Source organism: Mus musculus, chromosome 12 (genome assembly GCF_000001635.26).
Source record: "Mus musculus strain C57BL/6J chromosome 12, GRCm38.p6 C57BL/6J".
In the NCBI taxonomy this organism is placed as follows: Eukaryota; Metazoa; Chordata; class Mammalia; order Rodentia; family Muridae; genus Mus; species Mus musculus.
This window is the reverse complement of record NC_000078.6, coordinates 103,406,931-103,425,886: the sequence shown is the minus strand read 5'-3', so window position 1 is coordinate 103,425,886 and position 18,956 is coordinate 103,406,931. Positions and strand designations below refer to the sequence as shown.

General features: G+C 46.0%; 1 protein-coding gene across 4 annotated transcripts; it reads left to right on the top strand.

The window, feature by feature from the left end:
- The first annotated feature begins 39 nt into the window (after positions 1-39).
- Positions 40-17,911, top strand: Ddx24 (DEAD box helicase 24). Of its 4 annotated transcripts, none has more exons than NM_020494.4 (9): positions 40-108; positions 1,290-2,015; positions 6,404-6,925; positions 7,670-7,823; positions 8,094-8,609; positions 9,616-9,691; positions 14,570-14,758; positions 15,830-15,959; positions 17,410-17,911. In NM_020494.4, the coding sequence occupies exons 2-9, from the start codon at positions 1,295-1,297 to the stop codon at positions 17,673-17,675; spliced, it is 2,574 nt and encodes an 857-aa protein (NP_065240.2). In that variant the 5' UTR covers positions 40-108; positions 1,290-1,294; the 3' UTR covers positions 17,676-17,911. The 4 variants fall into 4 exon arrangements, with proteins under 4 accessions (NP_065240.2, NP_001152974.1, NP_001351092.1 ...); NM_001159502.2 differs by having other exon boundaries at positions 40-361; NM_001364163.1 differs by having other exon boundaries at positions 40-300; positions 17,410-17,909.
- The last annotated feature ends 1,045 nt before the right edge of the window (positions 17,912-18,956 follow it).

Below are 18,956 nucleotides of genomic sequence, written 5' to 3'. Positions count from 1 at the left end.
TAGCGCGCACGCGTGCCCGGAGCTCCGCCCCGGAACTGCAGTACTGAAGCTGCTGCAGTTCCGGGTCGGGTTGGCGCAAACGGCCCGGCGTGTGAGGTGACTGCGGCGGTGAGTGCTCTTTGTGGGTTCGGAGCGGAGCAGGCCCTGGCCGGCTGCGGAGGGGCTCCCCGGTGTCTTCGAAGCATCGTGGCTCACCGGTGTCCCCACAACCTTGGTTGCCGGTGGCTCATGCTTTGCTGTGGGCATCAAGGCCCGGCAACCTCCCTTGAAGCCCTCGTGGGACTCTGGCAGAAGGCACAGGTCACTCCCCCGCGCCCTATTTCTAGTGACGTTCCCTTCACCTTGTCAAGGTGGGGCCGAGGTGCGGCGGGGGTCGGGGGGTCGCCGTGCGTCCCATGCCATCCTCACAGACGCCATGTTAAGCGGTTTTTGACGTGCGTCACTATTTCGTATTCAGATGAGGACCCAGTGCGATAAATATCTCATTATCCTCAATTTGTAGATAAGGAGACTGAGGCACAGAGATGTGCAGCAAACACCGAGCAGGATCCAGATTTGAATCGAGTTTTGCCTTACTCTCTCCACAATGTCCCTTTTCATTTAGAGAGGACCCATGTAGCGCCACTTCCACACAGATGAGTCGTGCATACTCAGACTTTAAAGACAGGGTCTTGTGTAGCCAAGGCTGGCTTTGAGCTCCTGATCTTCCATCTCCATTCCTGAGGGCAGGATACCGGCTATGTACGGTTTTACGCAGTGCTAGGGGGGGTGGAACCTAGGACTTGACGTGTTTCAACCTATCTGGCCAAGGCCAAGATGATGGAAATGGCACTTGTCTTGTTCTACCAGGGAAAAAAGCACGCCGTATCTCAGATTCTTACTCCGTGTTCAAAATGGCTTATCAAGCCTCTTTTGATACTTATTTTGTGTACAGTGTAAAATTAGTTATTATTAGATATTATCACACCCTTCTCATTTAGAAAGATTGTAACACTAAATTCTGAGAGGAGGTGGGTGGGTGGGGGTTGCATACAAAGTAAGTGTTGGAGCTAGGATCCTAACCAGAGATAGCTCATGTGTCCTTTACTGCCTGTGTCCCCTCTGCTCCAAGCCAAACTACCTATTCTGTGGGTGTGTTTCATTTTCTGGATTTGAGCATCTCCTCTATGTAAGTTAAGCCATCTCTGTGTCCTTGGCTGTTTGCAGGGTCTAGTACGTTTTAGGAAAGCGTGTGTTGCCCTAGAGCCTGTACCCCACAGTCACTAACCCAGAAGAACATTTCTTTTCAGCAACCATGAAGGTGAAGGAGACAAACTCAAAGCCAAAGTTGGCAAGCCGTGGCACGTTCCAGAGGAAGGGCATCAAGATTGTGGGGAAATGGAAGCAAGTGACGATCGACCCGAATCTGTTTGCAGATGGACAGATGGATGACCTGGTGTGCTTTGAAGAGCTGACAGATTACCGTTTAGTCAAGAATCCCTCCCGTTTGTTCTCAAGTGAGGAGACAAAGAAGAGAAAGGCCCAGGCTGTTTCAGAAGAGGAAGAAGAGGAGGAAGGACAGTCCAGCTCCCCAAAGAAAAAGATCAAGTTGAAGAAGCAGAGAGATGCGGCACGAGCTGCCGAAGGCGCTGCTGCCCAGAATGAGTATGAAGTCAAAGCGTCCGAGCCAGAGGCTCAGGGAGAAGTCACTGCTTGTTCTGATCAAAAGGTCGGAGGAGCCAAATCAGAAAGCCTGGCCCAGGCTGCTCCAAGAAAGAAGAAAAACAAAGGGAAAAAAAAATTGGATACTTTTCAGAGCACTTCCCCCAAATTGCCCAAAAAATCGAAGAAGACATGGATGGCTGAGGTGCACGACCAGAAGGCAGATGTGTCTGCCTGGAGGGACCTGTTTGTGCCCAAGGCTGTTCTGCGCGCTCTCAGCTTCTTAGGCTTCTCTGCACCTACCCCAATCCAGGCTCTGACTTTGGCCCCTGCCATCCGTGACAAACTGGACATCCTTGGAGCTGCTGAGACAGGTAAGGGCTGTTCTGTCTGTCCCAGGTATGAGAGTTTCTGGATTCAGTCCTTGGTTGTCCATAGGCTGAGAAACTGGGAGAGGGGATTGTTGGGAATGTGACCACAAAAGCCATGTGTTGCAAACATCCAGCTCTGGGCTGAAATCTGCCCCACTTGACTCTGGTACCCTCTTTCTATCTCTGAGGTCTATGTGAGGTCACTACTTCATGTCTGCATTGCTGGACTGTGTCAGGTTCAAAAGTTATTGAGACCAGTGTTAGTTAATTCCAACACCAGACAACATTACAAGAAAACTACAGATGACTATTCATATTTGCACATGACCAATGCAGTAATCTATAAACACACAGAGATCAAGCTCACTATTTCTCAGGAACGTTTAGTTTTCATTCTGAAAATCACTGTAATTTGCCTTTATTAACAGACAAAAGCATACATACCTGAATACATACAATAAGAACATTTGTAAAAACTTTTTAAAAAAATATTTATTTATTTATTATATGTAAGTACACTGTAGCTGTCTTCAGATACCAGAAAAGGGCATCAGATCTCAGTACAGATGGTTGTGAGCCACCATGTGGTTGCTGGGATTTGAACTCAGGACCTCCAGAAGAGCAGTCAGTGCCCTTAACCGCTGAGCCATCTCTCCAGCCCCTTGTAAAAACTCTTAACATGCATTTTTGATTTTAAAATCGTCCTGTAATGTTGTCTGATGTTGGAATTAACTAACACTGGTCTCAGTGACTTTTGAAGTGTTCTCTTTTCAACTATCAGAAGTAGTTTTAAATAATTGGTGTTTTCTTCACCCTTAAATATTTGTTAGAATTCATCTGGGCTTGCTCTTCCCTTTCTAGGAAGGTTTTTAAATACAGATTTAAATTTTAAAATAGTAGCATTATTTTCTTTTATTCATTTTTCCCTGAGTGATTGTTTTCCACCTAACATACCATCCAGCTTTTTGTTTCATGTGGCTGACTGACAGTCTGTTAGCATTCACTAATACTTATATATTCAACATTATGGTGACATCTGTGAGTGAGCTGGCCCCTTCTCATTGTGAAATAACCATCTTTATCCCCACAGAACTTCTCTGTTCTAATGTTCTCTTTGACATTACTGTAGCTCCTTTGGGATAATGTTGGTATGGTCTGTTCTTTTCCATACTTTCCTGTAGTTTTCCTTTGGACAAGCATGGATTTGTACTTAATGTGATTATGGAAGGCAGTTGAGTTTAAACCTGTTGTTTTGCCTTTTATTTATTTATTTATCTCATATGTTCTTTGTTAGCTTACTTGGGATTGAAATTTTTGGCGATATGATATTATAGATTAAGTATTTGAGACACTTAGTATTTTAGATATAGATTTTTAAAGAAGTTAATATTTACAGCTACATAATGGAATGTCTTAGGGGTAGGATCCACGACTATATATGAAATTAACTCATATTTCATATACTCTTTAAACATATAGCCTGAAGGTCTTGTTGGCACTCAGAATGGTTAAAATTTTAAACAAATAAGAGCCGTGATGATGCATGTCTCTGAGAAGCAGAAGGATCTGTGAGTTCTAGGTCAGCCTGGTCTACACAGCAAGTGCCAAGCCAGCCAGGGAGATGTAGACCCAGGGAGTTGTCTCAAAACAACAAAGGACATGTTTCAAGATGCTTGTACCCACAATGCACTTCTGATCAACAGGTTCTCTGGGGTTTACCAAGCCAACTACTTTTCTACCTCAACTTCAGATGTCCTATGACACAGTTCACATCTGACAATAACCTGGAATGAAAGTCATTCCCCCAGTAAGCTCAGCTCCTAGTCTTACAAGACTATTTCCTTATTAAGCAGCCCCTAGTCCTGATTTACCCCTCTTCAAATTAAGGAGCTCATGGTATATTCCACTAGTTTAATGCTTTTCTCAATGACTCCCAGAACCCAGGGAAATGTGTTTACTGGCTTAAAGCTTGGTAGAGATCCACACGACCAAACGTTGAGGGTAGTTAGAGGGCAAAGGGCTTGTATGTGCCCACTCTGGGCGCTTCACCTTTTTATGCGCTCGCCAGCCTGGAAGCTCTTTAAATCCCATTGTTGTAGTGTTCTTATGGAGCCTCCATCTCACTAATTAACAAAAAAGACACCTGTTACTCCTGAGGTTTTTGAGCATCTGTGTCTTATACCAGGAATGTAGAGGTGAAATTAACAAAAGATGCTCCTATCAAGAAGTGCCAAGGGTTTCATTTCAGGGACTGAGAGGGAGGCCCAGTATATACTCACAACACTGTCTGGCTCCTCTCTTGTTACTAGCCAGCTTTGTTGTATCTTTCAGTGTTTGATTTAGGGTTCACAGACTATGTCACAAGTTGTACACATGTATTTTCTTGGTTTACCCTCAACTGATACCTCACATGTGTCAGAAGAACCTCTCAAGGGCTGATTTCCATCTCCCTCTGCGCTTTTTGTTTTATATATCTGTTTCTGTGTTGGAAACTCTGAAGTATGCTTTTACTGTTTTGCTGTGAGCAATTTTTTTTAAGAGGTTTAAAAAGAAAACAGTTTCTGTTTCTGTAATTTCTGATACACTTCATTTCCTGTGTAGATAGATGCTTTTCCTAAGCCACCATCCTTTCTTCTGCATAGAAGACTTCAGTTAGCATTCTTCATAGCATATCTGCAAGTGAATTGGTTCAGCTTTTGTAAGTCTAAAGCAGCCTTTGTTTTGTATTTGTCTTAAAGGAATTTGTTTTTCTGGGTAGTTCTGATTGTCAGTTTTATTTTTCTGAGACTCTTAAATACAGATGTTGTTAAGATATCTTTTGACTTTTATGAAGTCTTTTTTTTCCTTAAATTTTTTAGTTGTTTTTGTTTGTTTGTTTGTTTTGCTTTTTTTGTTTGATTTTTGTTTTTTGTAAAGCTTTTGCTTCTGATATTTTGCTTCTTGGTGTGGTTATTTTTCACATAGAACTGTCATTTCATTTGAAAACTATTCATAAAAGTTTTTTCCGGTTTTTCAAAGTTTTAAAAACATTTATTTCTGTAAAGCCAAGACCTATATATAGAGGCCAGAGGACAACTTGTGGGAGTCAGTTCCTAACTCCCACCATGTAGAACTTGAGAGTGACCGCAGGTGCTCGGGCTTAGTGGCACCAACTGAGCCATCTCACAAGCCCATCAGAGCTCTTTGAAGCTTATGATTGGGACTGTTTTTCTTCCAGAGATGGTATATTGATTTTGTCTGGGGCATTCTTACCTGTCAACTTCAGTATCCAGGAAGGATACCTTTTAGGTCCCCAAAACACAGATGAGATAGATGATGCTAAACCCTGTTTGTATTTTTTTTCTGAACATTTATAGATTGAATGTGTTTTATATTGTAAGCATTCATGCTCCGTGGTCATACTTTCTGCAGGTTGATATAACAGCAAAACTAACATTAACTTCTTTACAATTTCAGGGAAAGAACATTCATTCTTATTTTAGATCTTAGTAACCATGTTAAAAAAAAAAAAAAAACAATTTTTTTCTTAAGTTGAGAATTTCCATCTTTTCAACCAGAGAGCTTCTCTTTAGCCTGTCTTGGGTTGCTCACTGGGGTAACTACTCGAAGGTGCTAGGACCAGTGGGTAAAGTAAGAACTACCTAAACTAAACAGGGCGCAAAGTCTGCTAACTGAGATCATTGAGTGACTAACAAGAGGGTAACATTTATGGTGGGAAAACACAGGACAGAAGGAAGATTCATGTCTTGTGTGGATGGCACCAGGTAGTGTTTGAGTGATCAGCCCTACTACTTGGAGTGATATATGGCTTGAGACTTTTGAAATGCTTATTTATGGAATTGTCAGTTTAATAGTTTTTTGAACCATAATTAACCATGAGTAACTGAAATGCAGAAAGTAAAATGGCAGTTAAGGAGAAAACCTGTATTTCAGATTCTCAGGTTGGGTTCCTGTTTGTTTTGACCCTTGGGTGTTGTGTGCTCCATATGCCTTCAGAGGTCAGTTTGAAAACACTCAGCATAAAGACAAAGATGTTAAGATTTCTGAAAAGAACGAATTATTTCATTCCCTCCTTCACTGAAGAGGGTCTTAGGCACATGTGCTGTACAGATCTCTCCACAGTACAAGACTGGGCTGTTCCTTCAGTGTTTTATGATTTCCTCACTTGGATGTCTGTTCTTTGTCTCTGGTGACTTCAGGTATAGTACCAGCACACTGCCTTTCCTTGATAGCCAGGTGCTGCGCGCTGGAGGAACCTGTGTAGGATGCTGGTGCTTTGGGTTGGTCAGGGTGGCCCGTGGCTCTTTCAGGTTTCCCTATTTCTATGCAGAGGCAGGAACTCCCAGTGACATGCACATGTTGGACTCCTGTGTTTTTGCTTTACTTCCAAGGAAGCGGGAAAACTCTGGCTTTTGCCATCCCGATGATTCACTCAGTGCTGCAGTGGCATAAGATGAAGGCTCCACCCATCCCAAGGAGCACTGGAATGCCACCAAGGGAGATGAGGTTTGGAGCTACAGCCCATCTTGGATCACCTTGCAAGGACAGAACTGAATCTGGAGTGTTGCCTGAGGAGGCCAGAATTGAGACTGAAGCACAGCCCAGTGACTCTGGGGTCCAGGCCACACCTGAGACTAGTGCCTCTGCCTCAGCCCAGACACTGCTCGTCTGTGATGATGATGCTGGTGAAGGACCTTCTTCCTTAGAGGAAAAGCCTGTCCCCAAGCAAAATGAGGACGGAGAAGAAAAGTTTGATGCAGAACAGGCTGGAAAGTTAAAACAGGAGTTATGTGACCAAATTGCTATTTATAAAGTACACCCAAGGCGCCCTCTGCTTGGACTGGTGCTGACTCCTACTCGAGAGCTGGCCATCCAGGTCAGACAGCACATCGATGCTGTGGCCAAGTTTACAGGTGAGATTTCATTTCACTTAGTAAATGTTTCTAAGCAGACCTCTGAATGCCAGATGACAAGAGTAAGAGTTGTGGCTCCTATTCTAGGGGAGTGTGCTCATCTGCTGGGGCATTATGTCCTTTAGAAATCCGTCAGTAGTTGTTCAGTTTCCTCAAGGGGACCAGATCTGTAACATGTTTGTGAGTAACTGGACATTTTAAGAACAAATTTGCTGATCCCTGCCTTAAGATGGAAGCTTAATTCTGTTCCTTGGGGAAATGTTTTCGTGGTGTGGTATTTATCCTAACAAAAACCACATTGCATAGCTGAGATCTTCCTCAAGTCCAAGGCACTTGCTCAGCGCCTCAGCTATGTTACCACGTGCATTCACTTTTATCCCATGGCCCCTGAGCAGTTCCTCTTAGAGAGGAGACAACGCCAGACCCTAAAGGGCTCCTTAAGTGTGTCACAACATCACCATCCTTCCCAGCACTGTGGGGCATCACTGCTCACCTTCAGAGCTCTGGGAATCAGTGTGACCGAGTTCAAATCCAGCCTTTCTCTTGTGGTTAGGGGAGAGAATGGAAAAGTAGACAGGGTCCAGACCACAAAATAGAGACTACTTGGTAAGCCCTCTTGGAGTAAGGCCAAGCCAAATGGTACAGCATTTCCTTGGCATAGAAAGCTGTGCTAGTGACCATGTGCTGATCCATAGGATGAACAGCCAGATGGAATAACGTTATCTGTTGTTTTCTGTCCTGTAGGGATTAATACAGCAATTTTAGTTGGTGGAATGTCCACACAGAAACAGCAAAGGATGCTGAACCGCCATCCTGAGATTGTGATCGCCACCCCTGGTCGGCTCTGGGAGTTAGTTAAAGAAAAACACCCTCATTTGAGTAACCTTCGGCAGCTCAGGTGAGAGGTGGCCCCTTCCCCTTCTCTCCTAACCATCTCTGAAGTGAGCCTCAGGTGGCTGCATGGTTGGTGTGTGCAGAGCTTTCTCACTATTAAGAATCATGTGGCCATCCAGGCCCTATTCTCAAAAACTAAGCATGCATAAGAAAAGTTAATGGGTACCCAGTGGTGTTGGTGGGGTGGTGATGGAAGGGCGCTGTGCACTGCATGCAGATGAGAGCATGTGAGTGGGTGGAAGTGGGGTGTGCTACAGAGGTTTCCTTCCTGCAGGTGCCTGGTCATAGATGAAGCTGATCGCATGGTTGAGAAAGGCCATTTTGCTGAACTCTCTCAGCTGCTAGAGATGCTAAATGACTCCCAGTACAACCCCAGTCGGCAGACTCTTGTTTTTTCTGCCACCCTAACCCTGGTACACCAAGCTCCTGCTCGAATCCTTCATAAGAAACACGTGAAGAAGATGGATAAAACCGACAAACTTGACCTTCTCATGCAGAAGGTTGGCATGAGGGGCAAGCCGAAAGTCATTGACCTCACAAGGAACGAGGGTACAGTGGAGACGCTAACGGAGACCAAGATCCACTGCGAGACAGATGAGAAAGACTTGTATCTCTACTACTTTCTCATGCAGTACCCAGGTCGTAGCCTGGTGTTTGCCAACAGCATCTCCTGCATCAAACGCCTCTCTGGGCTCCTCAAGGTCCTGGATGTCATGCCGCTGACCCTGCATGCCTGCATGCACCAAAAGCAAAGGCTCAGAAACCTGGAGCAGTTTGCTCGTCTGCAAGAGTAAGTGAAGTCTGTCTTCAGACAACTTGAACCATGAGCCACTGTACTCAGGGGGAGAGGGAACTAGGGACCTGTGCAGCACAAGGCAGGCTGGCTCTTTTTTCTTCCTTCTTTTCCTTAATTTTATTTCTGTATTTGGTAAGGTCACGCATTCATTGTGTTTGTTTGCTATTAATGTTGTATAGAGACTTCCAGTAATTAACAGACTGGGCATCCAGTTATTTTAATGTCCTTGGGAAGCAGCAGAATAGGTTGTGCTGAGAGCGAGCTCAGCCTCTAGGACCAGAACATCTGAGAGCAGATCCTGAGCCCTTCACTTCCTCGCTGGCCAAGCTTGTCAGTGTGTCTGTGCTTCATTGTCTCATACATAGGGTGACAGGTGTGGCATTGCAAGAATGGAGTGACTGGGAACAATGTAGGGACACTGTTGGCAGTGCTGCCCAGTGTGGCCTTTCATAACCACAGTGCCCTACTGCTGCTTATTACCATTGCTCTTCTCACTTCTTAGATGATAGAGTGACCCTAGAAAAGTTCAGCAGCTTCCCCAAGCTTGTACAAGGTGGAAATGACAGGCTGAGTCTCAGATTGCTGTCAGCCCACGCCACACCTCTTCATGTTTGTCTGTCTGCCTGTGTACCAGCTGATGCAGGGAGAGGGTAGATGCTGTCTGTCTAGGGAAGAGTGAGGCAGTCTCTCGGAATGGAGGAGAGTAGTGAGAAGGTAGTAGGAGGTAAGGATAGTGATCCAGAATGGATATGGCTTCAGTTCATTCACAGCACAGAACACAGCATGTGCTTGAGACACTACGGCCCAGGTTTGGGGGTCCTGATTCCACAATAGACTAGCCACGTGCACACCGTGGAAAATGAATCTCTCAGTCTCAGGTTCTTAAAAGTGAAATACTAGTATTACCTTATAAGGCTGTAGTGTGAAGTGCTTAGCAAGTGCTAAGCTGACTGATAATTGCTGTTATTTATCATTATGGATGTGCTTTGTTTCCACACAGCTGTGTTCTCTTGGCAACAGATGTGGCAGCTCGAGGTCTGGATATTCCTAAAGTTCAACATGTCATCCATTACCAGGTACAGTTCTTAGTATTAACGCTACACACACACAAACACACACACACACACACGCACACACACACACACACCCAACCCAACCCCATCCATCCCTTGTCCTGCCCCCTCAGGTTGTCTGTAACGTGTTCTCATTAGCGTCTAGTGCCTACTGTTACTGTTCTTCAAGCACTTAGTGAGAGCCCTATCAAGTAGCCTTTCTCTTCAGGCAACTTGATATTGCCAGATTAAAGTGTGATCCTCGTCTGTTTTCTGATACTATGACAGAATACCTTAAACATGGTAACTTTTAAAGAGGGTGTGCCTGTTGATTCTGGGGGCTGCAAAATCCAAGGGCATGTAACCAACCTGCTCAGCTTCCGGTGGGATCCTTGAGGTGGAAGGGCAAAAGTCGGTGGTAAACATGAGGGAGTCAGCCTTGGAATGTACCCCATGATAATCCAGCCCCTGGAGAGTAAGAACTCGATTCCTCTCTCTGTCCCATCCACAGACACCTCCCACTAGGCCCCTCCCAACACTGCTACACTTGTTACACTAAAGAATTTAGCTTTAGCATGAGTTTTGGTGGGGACAGACCACAGTGGCATGATTGTGGTTTAGGTTTTTTGTTTTTGTTTTTGTTTTTTTTTAAATAATTTTAATTTTTATTGAAGATAGTTTTTTTTTCATATAATACATTCTGATCACAGTTCTCCAAGTATCTCGGATCTTCCTCACCACCCACATCTATACCTTCTCTTTCTCTCTCATTACAAAATAGGCAACTAAAACAAAACAAACCAAAGCAAACAAACCAGAATAGAACTATAACAAACAGAAAAAAAAAAAGAGTCAAGGTTAAAACACATACAGATGTAGAGGCACACAAACTCCCATACACAAAAATCTCATAAAAACACAAAGTCAGAAACCATAATATATAAGCAAAGACCTGTAAATGGGAGGAGGAAAACCTGAATGAAGCATTATGCGACAAAAAAAATCTCCAAAAATACCATGGAGTTCATTTTGTTGTGGCCATATACTACTGGGCATGGGGCCTGCCCTTAAGTGTGGTTTGAATACCCAGCGAGACTGTTGGAGAAAAAGAAATTTTCCTTTGTCAGGTGTTGTCAATTGAAGATAGCCTCTAGGCTATGGATGGGGGGTTGTTATTCACCCCCTCTTCTCAGCCCTAACCTGTCTTAGGTGGCCCTGTGCATGTTGCCTCTGTCAGTCCTGTTGTATCTAGAAGGCCTCATTTTCTTGGTGTCCTCCATCCCTACTGACTTGTACAGTCTTTCCACAATGTTCCCTGAGCCCTGAGGAAAGGAATTTGATGGAGATACCTCATTTAAGACGATGTCCCAAGGTCTCTCTCTCTCTGCGCATTGTCCAGTTGTGTGTCTCTGTATTTGTTTCTGTCTACTTTAGGAGAAAGCTTCTTTGATGATAGCTGAACAAGACACTGCTCTATGAGTTCAGGAGAGTGTTATTAAAAACTTACTTAGCTGCTGTGTTCCTTTAACAGAATAGTAGTAGTTAGTTTCCCCCTAGGTCTGTGATCTGTCTAATTTCAGGTTCTTGGCTGCCTAGCAGTGTCAGACATGGGTTCCTTCTCAAGGTGCGGGCCTTGATTCCAGTCAGATATGGGCTGGTCACTCCCACAGCGTTTGTGCCACTACTGCACGAGTGATCATTGTAGGCAGGTCACCATTGTAGATGAAAGGGGTTGTCTTTCTCTTGTATTAACATGTCCAGTACCATGGACATTAGCCCACACAAAAACTAGTCCATGGGGATTCTAGTCACTCTAGGTAGGCTCTAGGCAGGCCCCAGCCCAACTTCTCCATGTTTAGTTATGTACGTGTTGTCTTTACCATCAGTTTGTAGAGAGTAACAAGTAGCCTTGGCAATGTCTGGGTTTGGGACAGGAGCCCTCACAGCAGTAGATTAAGTGGCTAGTCTGGTGTGCAGTACAGGGTGGTGTAGTTAAATTAAGACTTCCCTTGGCTAATTCCTGCCTGTATGACCTTCAATAAATAGTCTTAGTTCTTGGTTTTCCCATTTTATAAATGACAGGGTATCTCTGGGTTAGTAAGGCACATATGTAAAGAGCTTGGGGTCTTAGGATTTTACTGCCATGAACAGATACTGTGACCAAGACAACTCTTAAAAGGACATTTAATTGGGACCGGCTTACAGGTTCAGAGGTTCAGTCCATTATCATAAAGGTGAAAACATGGCAGCATCCAGGCAGGCATGATACAAGAAGAACTGAGAGTTCTACATCTTCATCTGAAGGCTGCTAGCAGAATACTGACATCTAGGTAGCTAGGATGAGGGTCTTAAAGCTCATGCCCACAGTGACATATCTATTCCAATAAGGCCACACCTCCTAATAGTGCCACTCCCTGGGCCAGGCATATTCAAACTGGGACACTTGGGCAGCCAAATTGGAAACACTAACTACATGTTCTGGGTCAGCAGTAGCAATAACGTTAGTGATTGTAGAACGCCAACCGTAGCATGTAGTTGTAGCTGGGAGCATGGCTCCAGATCCTGCTGCCAGGAATTGACCACCACTCTGATCCTTTAGTGTTGATGGCTTTGGGCAGGTGAGAGCCCTCCCCACCCCTACCCCAGGCCATGTCCGCCTTGGTGTTGTTTCACATAAGTTACATCTGCTTCACACCCTCCTGAGTATCCATGCTGGATGCTGTGACTATTCTCAGAAACTGCAGGCAGATTTAAAACACAGAGCTCCCTTCACACCCTGAAATATGTGTTCTAACAGCCAGTTAAGGTGGTGGGTAGGGGCATAGATCACCTCACTGCTGGGAAGGAAGTTCTGATACTTGAGCCTCCATCTGTGGCTCTCCACACACACGGGTATTTTGGGACCATTTCAGTGACATCTATAAACCGGAAGCAACTGCCACACATCCCCCATAGCGTTGTTTTGAGAACCAAGTTGAGTGGATGGTGACACCTACCACAGTATAAGTGTAGAAAGCCTGGCATCCAGTAGGATGGTTTTTAGTACTTTTAATCTTTAATTCAGTTGCTTTTAAAATCTTTTGAGGGTATAGATTTCAGAGTAGCGGGTTTCTGGAACAGAGAGACTGGGTCTGTTGTAGAAGATAGCATGAACACACAATATAGCTCCCACCCCTAAGCAGTTGCTACAGCCTATAAAGGAAAAGTGAAATATGACCACTGCCATAGTGTAAGGCAGGAAATATTAGAAAATTATCACATGTAATGCAATTTGAGAGGGTGCTGGGTGCTTTCTAGAAGATGCTGGCATTCCAGTATGGAGAAGTGGGGGTATGCAGAGGGGGACAGAGAGTGTGTGGAGGAAGGCGTGATCGGGACATATCTTAGGGTTCTTCTGCTGTGGTAAACACCATGACCGGAAGCAACTTGGGAAGCAAAGGGTTTGTTTCGCCTTACAGCTTACAGTTGGCATGAAGGGAAGTCTGGGCAGGACCTGGAAGCAGGAACTGAAGATGAGACCATGGAGGAGTGCTGCTCAGTTTCCTTAGTAGAGCCCAGGACCTCCTGTCCAGGGGGCATCAGCCACAGTTATCACTGTGAGGCTGAGCCCTCTCACATCAGTCATCAGTCAAGAAGATGCCCCACAGGCTGATCTACAGGCCAGTTTATCTGATGGCAGCATTTTCTCAGTGGAGGGTCCCTCTTCCCAGATGACTGTAACTTGTATCAAATTAAGAAAAACTAACAAACACAGGGTTACTTAAGCAGGAGCAAGAAGAGGACTTGGCTGGGAAAGGAGTAGGTGAGTAGTGCTGAGCCAGCAGAGTCAGTTGGGAGCGGGTGGCTGGAGGCTAGAGAGTCATGGGAGGAATCATGGTAAACGGTTCATAGCGACACTGAGCCTGCTGCACTTCATTCGTGGCGGATGCTACAGGCGTCAGGGAAGAGGAGCACCAGTACCCGTGCCATGCTGTTTGTGGACAGCATGCCTACTATATAGGTTGTCCTGGGTTAACCTGCTCTGAATCCTGGCTCCCACATTGAGTTAGATTACCTAGAGGAAGTGGTGGATCTGAGTGAGCGTTCGTTTCCTGTAATATGTTGACAGTGATAAAGTATTTTATATGTCTAGGATAATATTGTCTTCTTTACATTTCTGTTGCTGTGGTAAAACAGTATGACCAAGGCAGCTTAGAGAAGAAACAGTTTATTTGTCTCATGGTTCCAGAGGTTGTGAGCTCCTGACAAGAGAGGAGAGCTAACAGGGGGGAAGTAGGTGGAGCAGCAGCTGAGATCTGTTGCAAATATGAAGCAAAGAGGGTACGCTGGAAATGGGACCCAGCTTTTGTGAGCTCAGAGCCTGCCACCAGTGACTCTTCAGCAAGGAGATACCTCCTAGGCCTCAAAAAACAAAACAAAAACAAAAAAGCCAGTTGCCAGTTGGGACCAAGTATTCAAATGCCTGAAACTTAACAGGGAACATCTCATTCAGACCACCACATACGAAGTGTTTTGCAGTTGGTTGTCCTAGAGCAGTCACTCGGTAACTGTGGGTTATAAATGTACTGTCATCGGTCATGCAGAGCTGAAGAATATGTGGAGATTCAGAATGACAGTATTGGTCACAAGAGGAGTGAGAGTGGAGAAGATGAAAGAAAAGCAGATAAACAGATTGAGTGTGAAGAGCTGAACAGTTGTGGAGGCTGTAGTGGGGCAGAGCCTGCACAGTAGCTAGACTGTTAACTTAGGGGCAGTCTATGTGTCAGAATGAAGGGCTAAGTTTTTCCACAGAGTAGGGAGATTGGTGTCCTGCAGAAAACAGAGCCAGTTTCGGGGTGTGCCCCGAGGGCAAGAGCAGTGTGGACCTTGTCCATGTGCTGATCCTCACTGCTGCTTTGGCAGGTGCCTCGCACCTCAGAGATTTACATCCACCGAAGTGGTCGGACTGCCCGCGCTGCCAGTGAAGGCCTCAGCTTGATGCTGATTGGGCCTGAGGATGTGATCAACTTCAAGAAGATCTACAAAACTCTCCAGAAAGATGAGGACATCCCACTGTTTCCAGTGCAGTCCAAGTACATGGATGTGGTCAAGGTAAAAGTTAAACTCCACTGCACTGCCTCCTCACAGAGCACCTTACTCTGAGACCAGAAGTTATCCTAGGGGATTGAGAAATGGTTCTGCCGATGGCTAGGCAGTGGCTTTTGTTAAGAGGCTGGAAGTGCCAAGCCTGGGAGAAAAGCAGAAAGGGGGAGTGACCAGAGAAGTGTGTTTTGTCCCTTAATCACTCTGATATCTGGTCCTGAAATCTGCACCTGCTTCTGCTTCAGTAGACAGCTCAGTGAGCTCAGCCATAGACATTGTCAGAGAGCTGTGAACAGCAAGGTAAATGCTGAAGGCTTAGTGTGCCCTAAAGCAGGGACAGTAAAACTTGCTGTCTACGTTTGTATTAACTCAGGAGCATTCACTGTGATTCCTGTGTACCCCGGGCCCCAGTGTATCAGGGACTAATATGGGGTAGTTTTCCCGAGGCTCACCAGTGTATGTATAGGGTAAGCCCACGGCACGCTGAGGTGTCCAGGGAGCACTGGGCCTGAGAGGTGTGTGGTTGCGATGGGAGCAGAGCCTTCGTCCTACTACAGAGATAAAGAAGGGTGAAGAGAAGATGGTTACTACGGGCATTGGGGGTGTGAAGACAAGGGGCAGTTTAAGGGTGTGTCACCACTTGGGCAAGAGCGTTGATTGTGTAAGGATTTAGATGGGGCTGGTAGAGGTGGGATTATAGAGAATTCCTGTTAAGGCTGCTGGGAGCAACTCCATTTTCGTGCTTATTCCCATTGCACATGCTCTCTCCATGTCAGGATGAGCAGGGCATTGTGTCACTGCAGAGTGACCTCAAGACCCACGAGAAAGAGGAGACAAGATCACTCTGGGCCACATAGAAGTTAGCACCTGAGACAGAGCTGTAAGGAGATTCGGTCAGGCTTCTGTGGCTGTGATGGTCACCTGGGCTGTTAGCAGGAACCTGGGCAAGGGTTTCAGTAGAATCTGCATTGTTTCTCACTCGTCACTGATCACATTACAGCTTAAGAACTGCTTCAGTAAAGTTTGCTGAGAGGCCCAGACTCTTGATCAGATGAATATTTTGTGTTACTGCCCCCTTAGGAGCGGATCCGTCTAGCCCGACAGATTGAAAAAGCTGAATACCGGAACTTCCAGGCTTGTCTGCACAACTCATGGATTGAGCAGGCGGCAGCAGCCCTAGAGATTGAGCTAGAAGAAGAGATGTACAAAGGTGCGCCTGGGCAGGGCGATTGCTTTCTTTTAGCTTTTACCTGGTTGAGACCATCCTTATTTCTGTGATCCCAGCAGGAGCAGCAAGGTTCCCTTTTCTTGTCCTATGGCTGCTGCTTCTGTATGGGCCAGATACCTTGGGCCTTTCTTGTCTGTCTGACAGCCTCATGGACAGCCCTTGGACTCCATGACTAGGAACAGATCACAAGCAGGGTATCCTTGTTAATGCAGCCTGTCCTTTACTGTATGATTAGCCGCCTGCTGTGCCTTTTCGTTCATGTATAAGACAGGTAATAAACTCCGTACCTCCCAACAAGGTTGAGTAAAGGAGACTAAACTCGATCCACTTATGCTTGAAAACTAAAAGTATATGGCACTGCTAAGTCGTCATTTATCATGGTAGTTAATGTTGAACAGCACAGCACCTTCATGTCTCATTTATAACTTCTCCAGGTTCTGGGCATGAGTTGAGTGGGAGCGATTGTCCTTTTACATGAGGGATAAAGAGATAGAGGAGTGCACAGAGCCAGGCAGTGGTAGACTTGCCTTTAATCCCAGGAGGGACAGGTAGATTTCTGTGAGTTCAAGGCCAGCCTTGTCTACAGAGCTAGTTTCAGGACAGCCAGATCTACATAGACAACCTTATCTCAAAAAAACCAAAACCAAAACAAAACAAAAAAAGGTTCACAGAGAGAAGGAATTTGTACATCAGAACAGCTCTACCACCAGGCATTGCCTAAACCTTCTTCTGTCTGTGGGCCAGAAGCCCAGAAAGAGACCAGGAGTGAGGGGCTGCATGGCCCTGCATAGTAAAGCTGAAAACTGCATCTGGGGCCTATGACAGCAGTTATAGCTGGTGCCCCTTCTTCCATACCAGGAGTGCAGTTTAACTGAGGTGTTGACTTCTCAGTACCCACTGAGCAAGTTCCCAGGCAGACTGCTGCTCAGTGTAGGAGCCAGGAGTTTGCCAACAGTGTGTTCCTCCTTGTAGCTCAGGTCTGGGGCTCAAGTAGAGATGTGAGCCTCTACCTTTCCTTGCTGAGGTCAGGCATGGGCGGGGACTTGGGCTGTGTCCACCTCTGCATGTACTCACAGCATTGGTGAGCTAACTGGAGAGTCAGTCTGCACAATCTCCCAAGGAATTTGTGGTCGTCATACCACAGGAGGCAGCGTGTGACACAGGGGGAGGAGAGCAGATTTCAATCACGTGAGTTCTGATCTCTGAGAGTTTATTCTGTGGCCTTTATGTGACTCTAATCCTGAGTTGCCTTACCTGGAAATTGAGGAGTTTCTGTCTTTACTGGTTTCCTGAACAATGACGAACAGTAGTCTACTATATCCCTCCTAAACAGGAGTTATCCACTTATCTGAACTGTCAAGCCAGCACAGCTTAATTTAGTCTAGAGAAAGTCTTTCTGTATAAACATGATCTTATAATTGTGTGTCTCAAGGAGGAAAAGCTGACCAGCAAGAAGAACGTCGGCGACAGAAGCAGATGAAGATGCTGAAGCAGGAGCTACGCCATCTGCTCTCCCAGCCACTCTTCCAGGAGAACCTGAAGACCAGATACCCCACACAGTCTGGCAGGCCGCCTCAGCCTGTGCTGGCCTCCAGGAATATCGAGTCTGCGCTGAGCTGCCTGTCTAGGCAGAAGAGGAGGAGGAAGAAGCCAAAAGAACCCCGGGCACCACCACAGCCAGGTTCAAGCACGAGTTAACTGCCCGGTCAATGTGGTGACTGTTGTCTGTAAAGGCTTCCCTCCTTGCCTTTCACTCCACCATCCACCTGCGCAAACCTCCCGCTCTTCCATCCTTTAGCAGGAAAGACCTCCCGCACACATGTTGTGGAGTTAAATGTGGCAGGTGACGCTGTGTGTCTGTAGTCAGTGTATGCAGACTTCTTGTGCTCACCTTGTTTTCCAGATTAAACCAAGTAGGAGTCAGAGACATCCTGAGGGTGTTGCAGTGTTTTATCGTTGACTGAGATTTTCCTTGGGCAGACAGAATGCTGTTTCCTTGATAGGGGAAATGGTGTCATGGGCCCCTGGCATGAGTCCATCACAATTCTGTCAGGTCTTCAGCATGTCCCTGTCCTTCTCCACAGCATACAATACCAGCTCCCTTGCTCTGTCACGCTATCCTCTGCACTTTACTGTCCTGGAAGATGGACAGGGAAGATCTTGCTGACCCCTCTCAACTCACAAAGCTGTCACAAACCTGCAGGGTCGAGAGAGAGGATACTGGACACGAGTCTGCGGTCCTAGCGTTTTTGAAAAACGGACTTTTCCGTCTGAACTGCCCTTTGTCCATCCTGGGGTATGGCTTTGTATTCTCTGAAGAACAGAGCTCAGTGCTCTGGGCTACCCGCCTTGCAGTGCTGGCCACACTTGTGCTGCAGAGCTCCAGGGCTGGAGGTCTCCAGGCTTGCATTGGGGCCTAGTGTACATGCAGTGCAGGAACACTGGTCCATGCTGCCCAGCTCACAGTCAGTCTGGCTGAGTAACTCTCTCAGGCCTAGGGAAGCACAGCTTAGCCTGGATGTTGAGACAGGTGTTCACGGGCCTGCTTCCGATGCTCGATTTGGGGAGTCCTGTGGACTTGAATACAGTACACAGGCATCCCTAAATATCCTAATAGCTAAGAAATGTGGTGTCCCTCAACTCTCAGCAAGGTTGGGAGGTTGCCATGAGACATGGATTCTGATGTCACTGTTGACTGCCTGGTATTAGGTGCTTTCTAATCCTCTGTGCCTTGTGTGCTAGGCACTTTATCACTGGTTATCTGTCTCGCCAACGCCAACCCCCTCCTGCCCCCCCCCAGCTCCAATTTTTTTTTTTTTAATATGGTATGTGAGGGAAGATGGTGGCTGTTCACACGTGGAGATAATTGTTTACCCCCTGCCACCTTTACCTGGTTCTGGGTTGCTAGGCTTGGATGGCAAGTGCTTAGACCCATTGCTCCTACATTTTAGTTTGAATGGTTTCAGTGTCTAGGCAGGC

Excerpts from the sequence above, each read along its gene's own strand:
- Ddx24 (NM_001159502.2), top strand. The coding sequence starts at position 229 with ATGCTTTGCTGTGGGCATCAAGGCCCGGCAACCTCCCTTGAAGCCCTC. Across the intron at positions 362-1,289 it reads CTTGTCAAGGTGGGGCCGAG|CAACCATGAAGGTGAAGGAG; the intron begins GTGCGGCGGGGG and ends ATTTCTTTTCAG. Across the intron at positions 2,016-6,403 it reads CCTTGGAGCTGCTGAGACAG|GAAGCGGGAAAACTCTGGCT; the intron begins GTAAGGGCTGTT and ends TTTACTTCCAAG.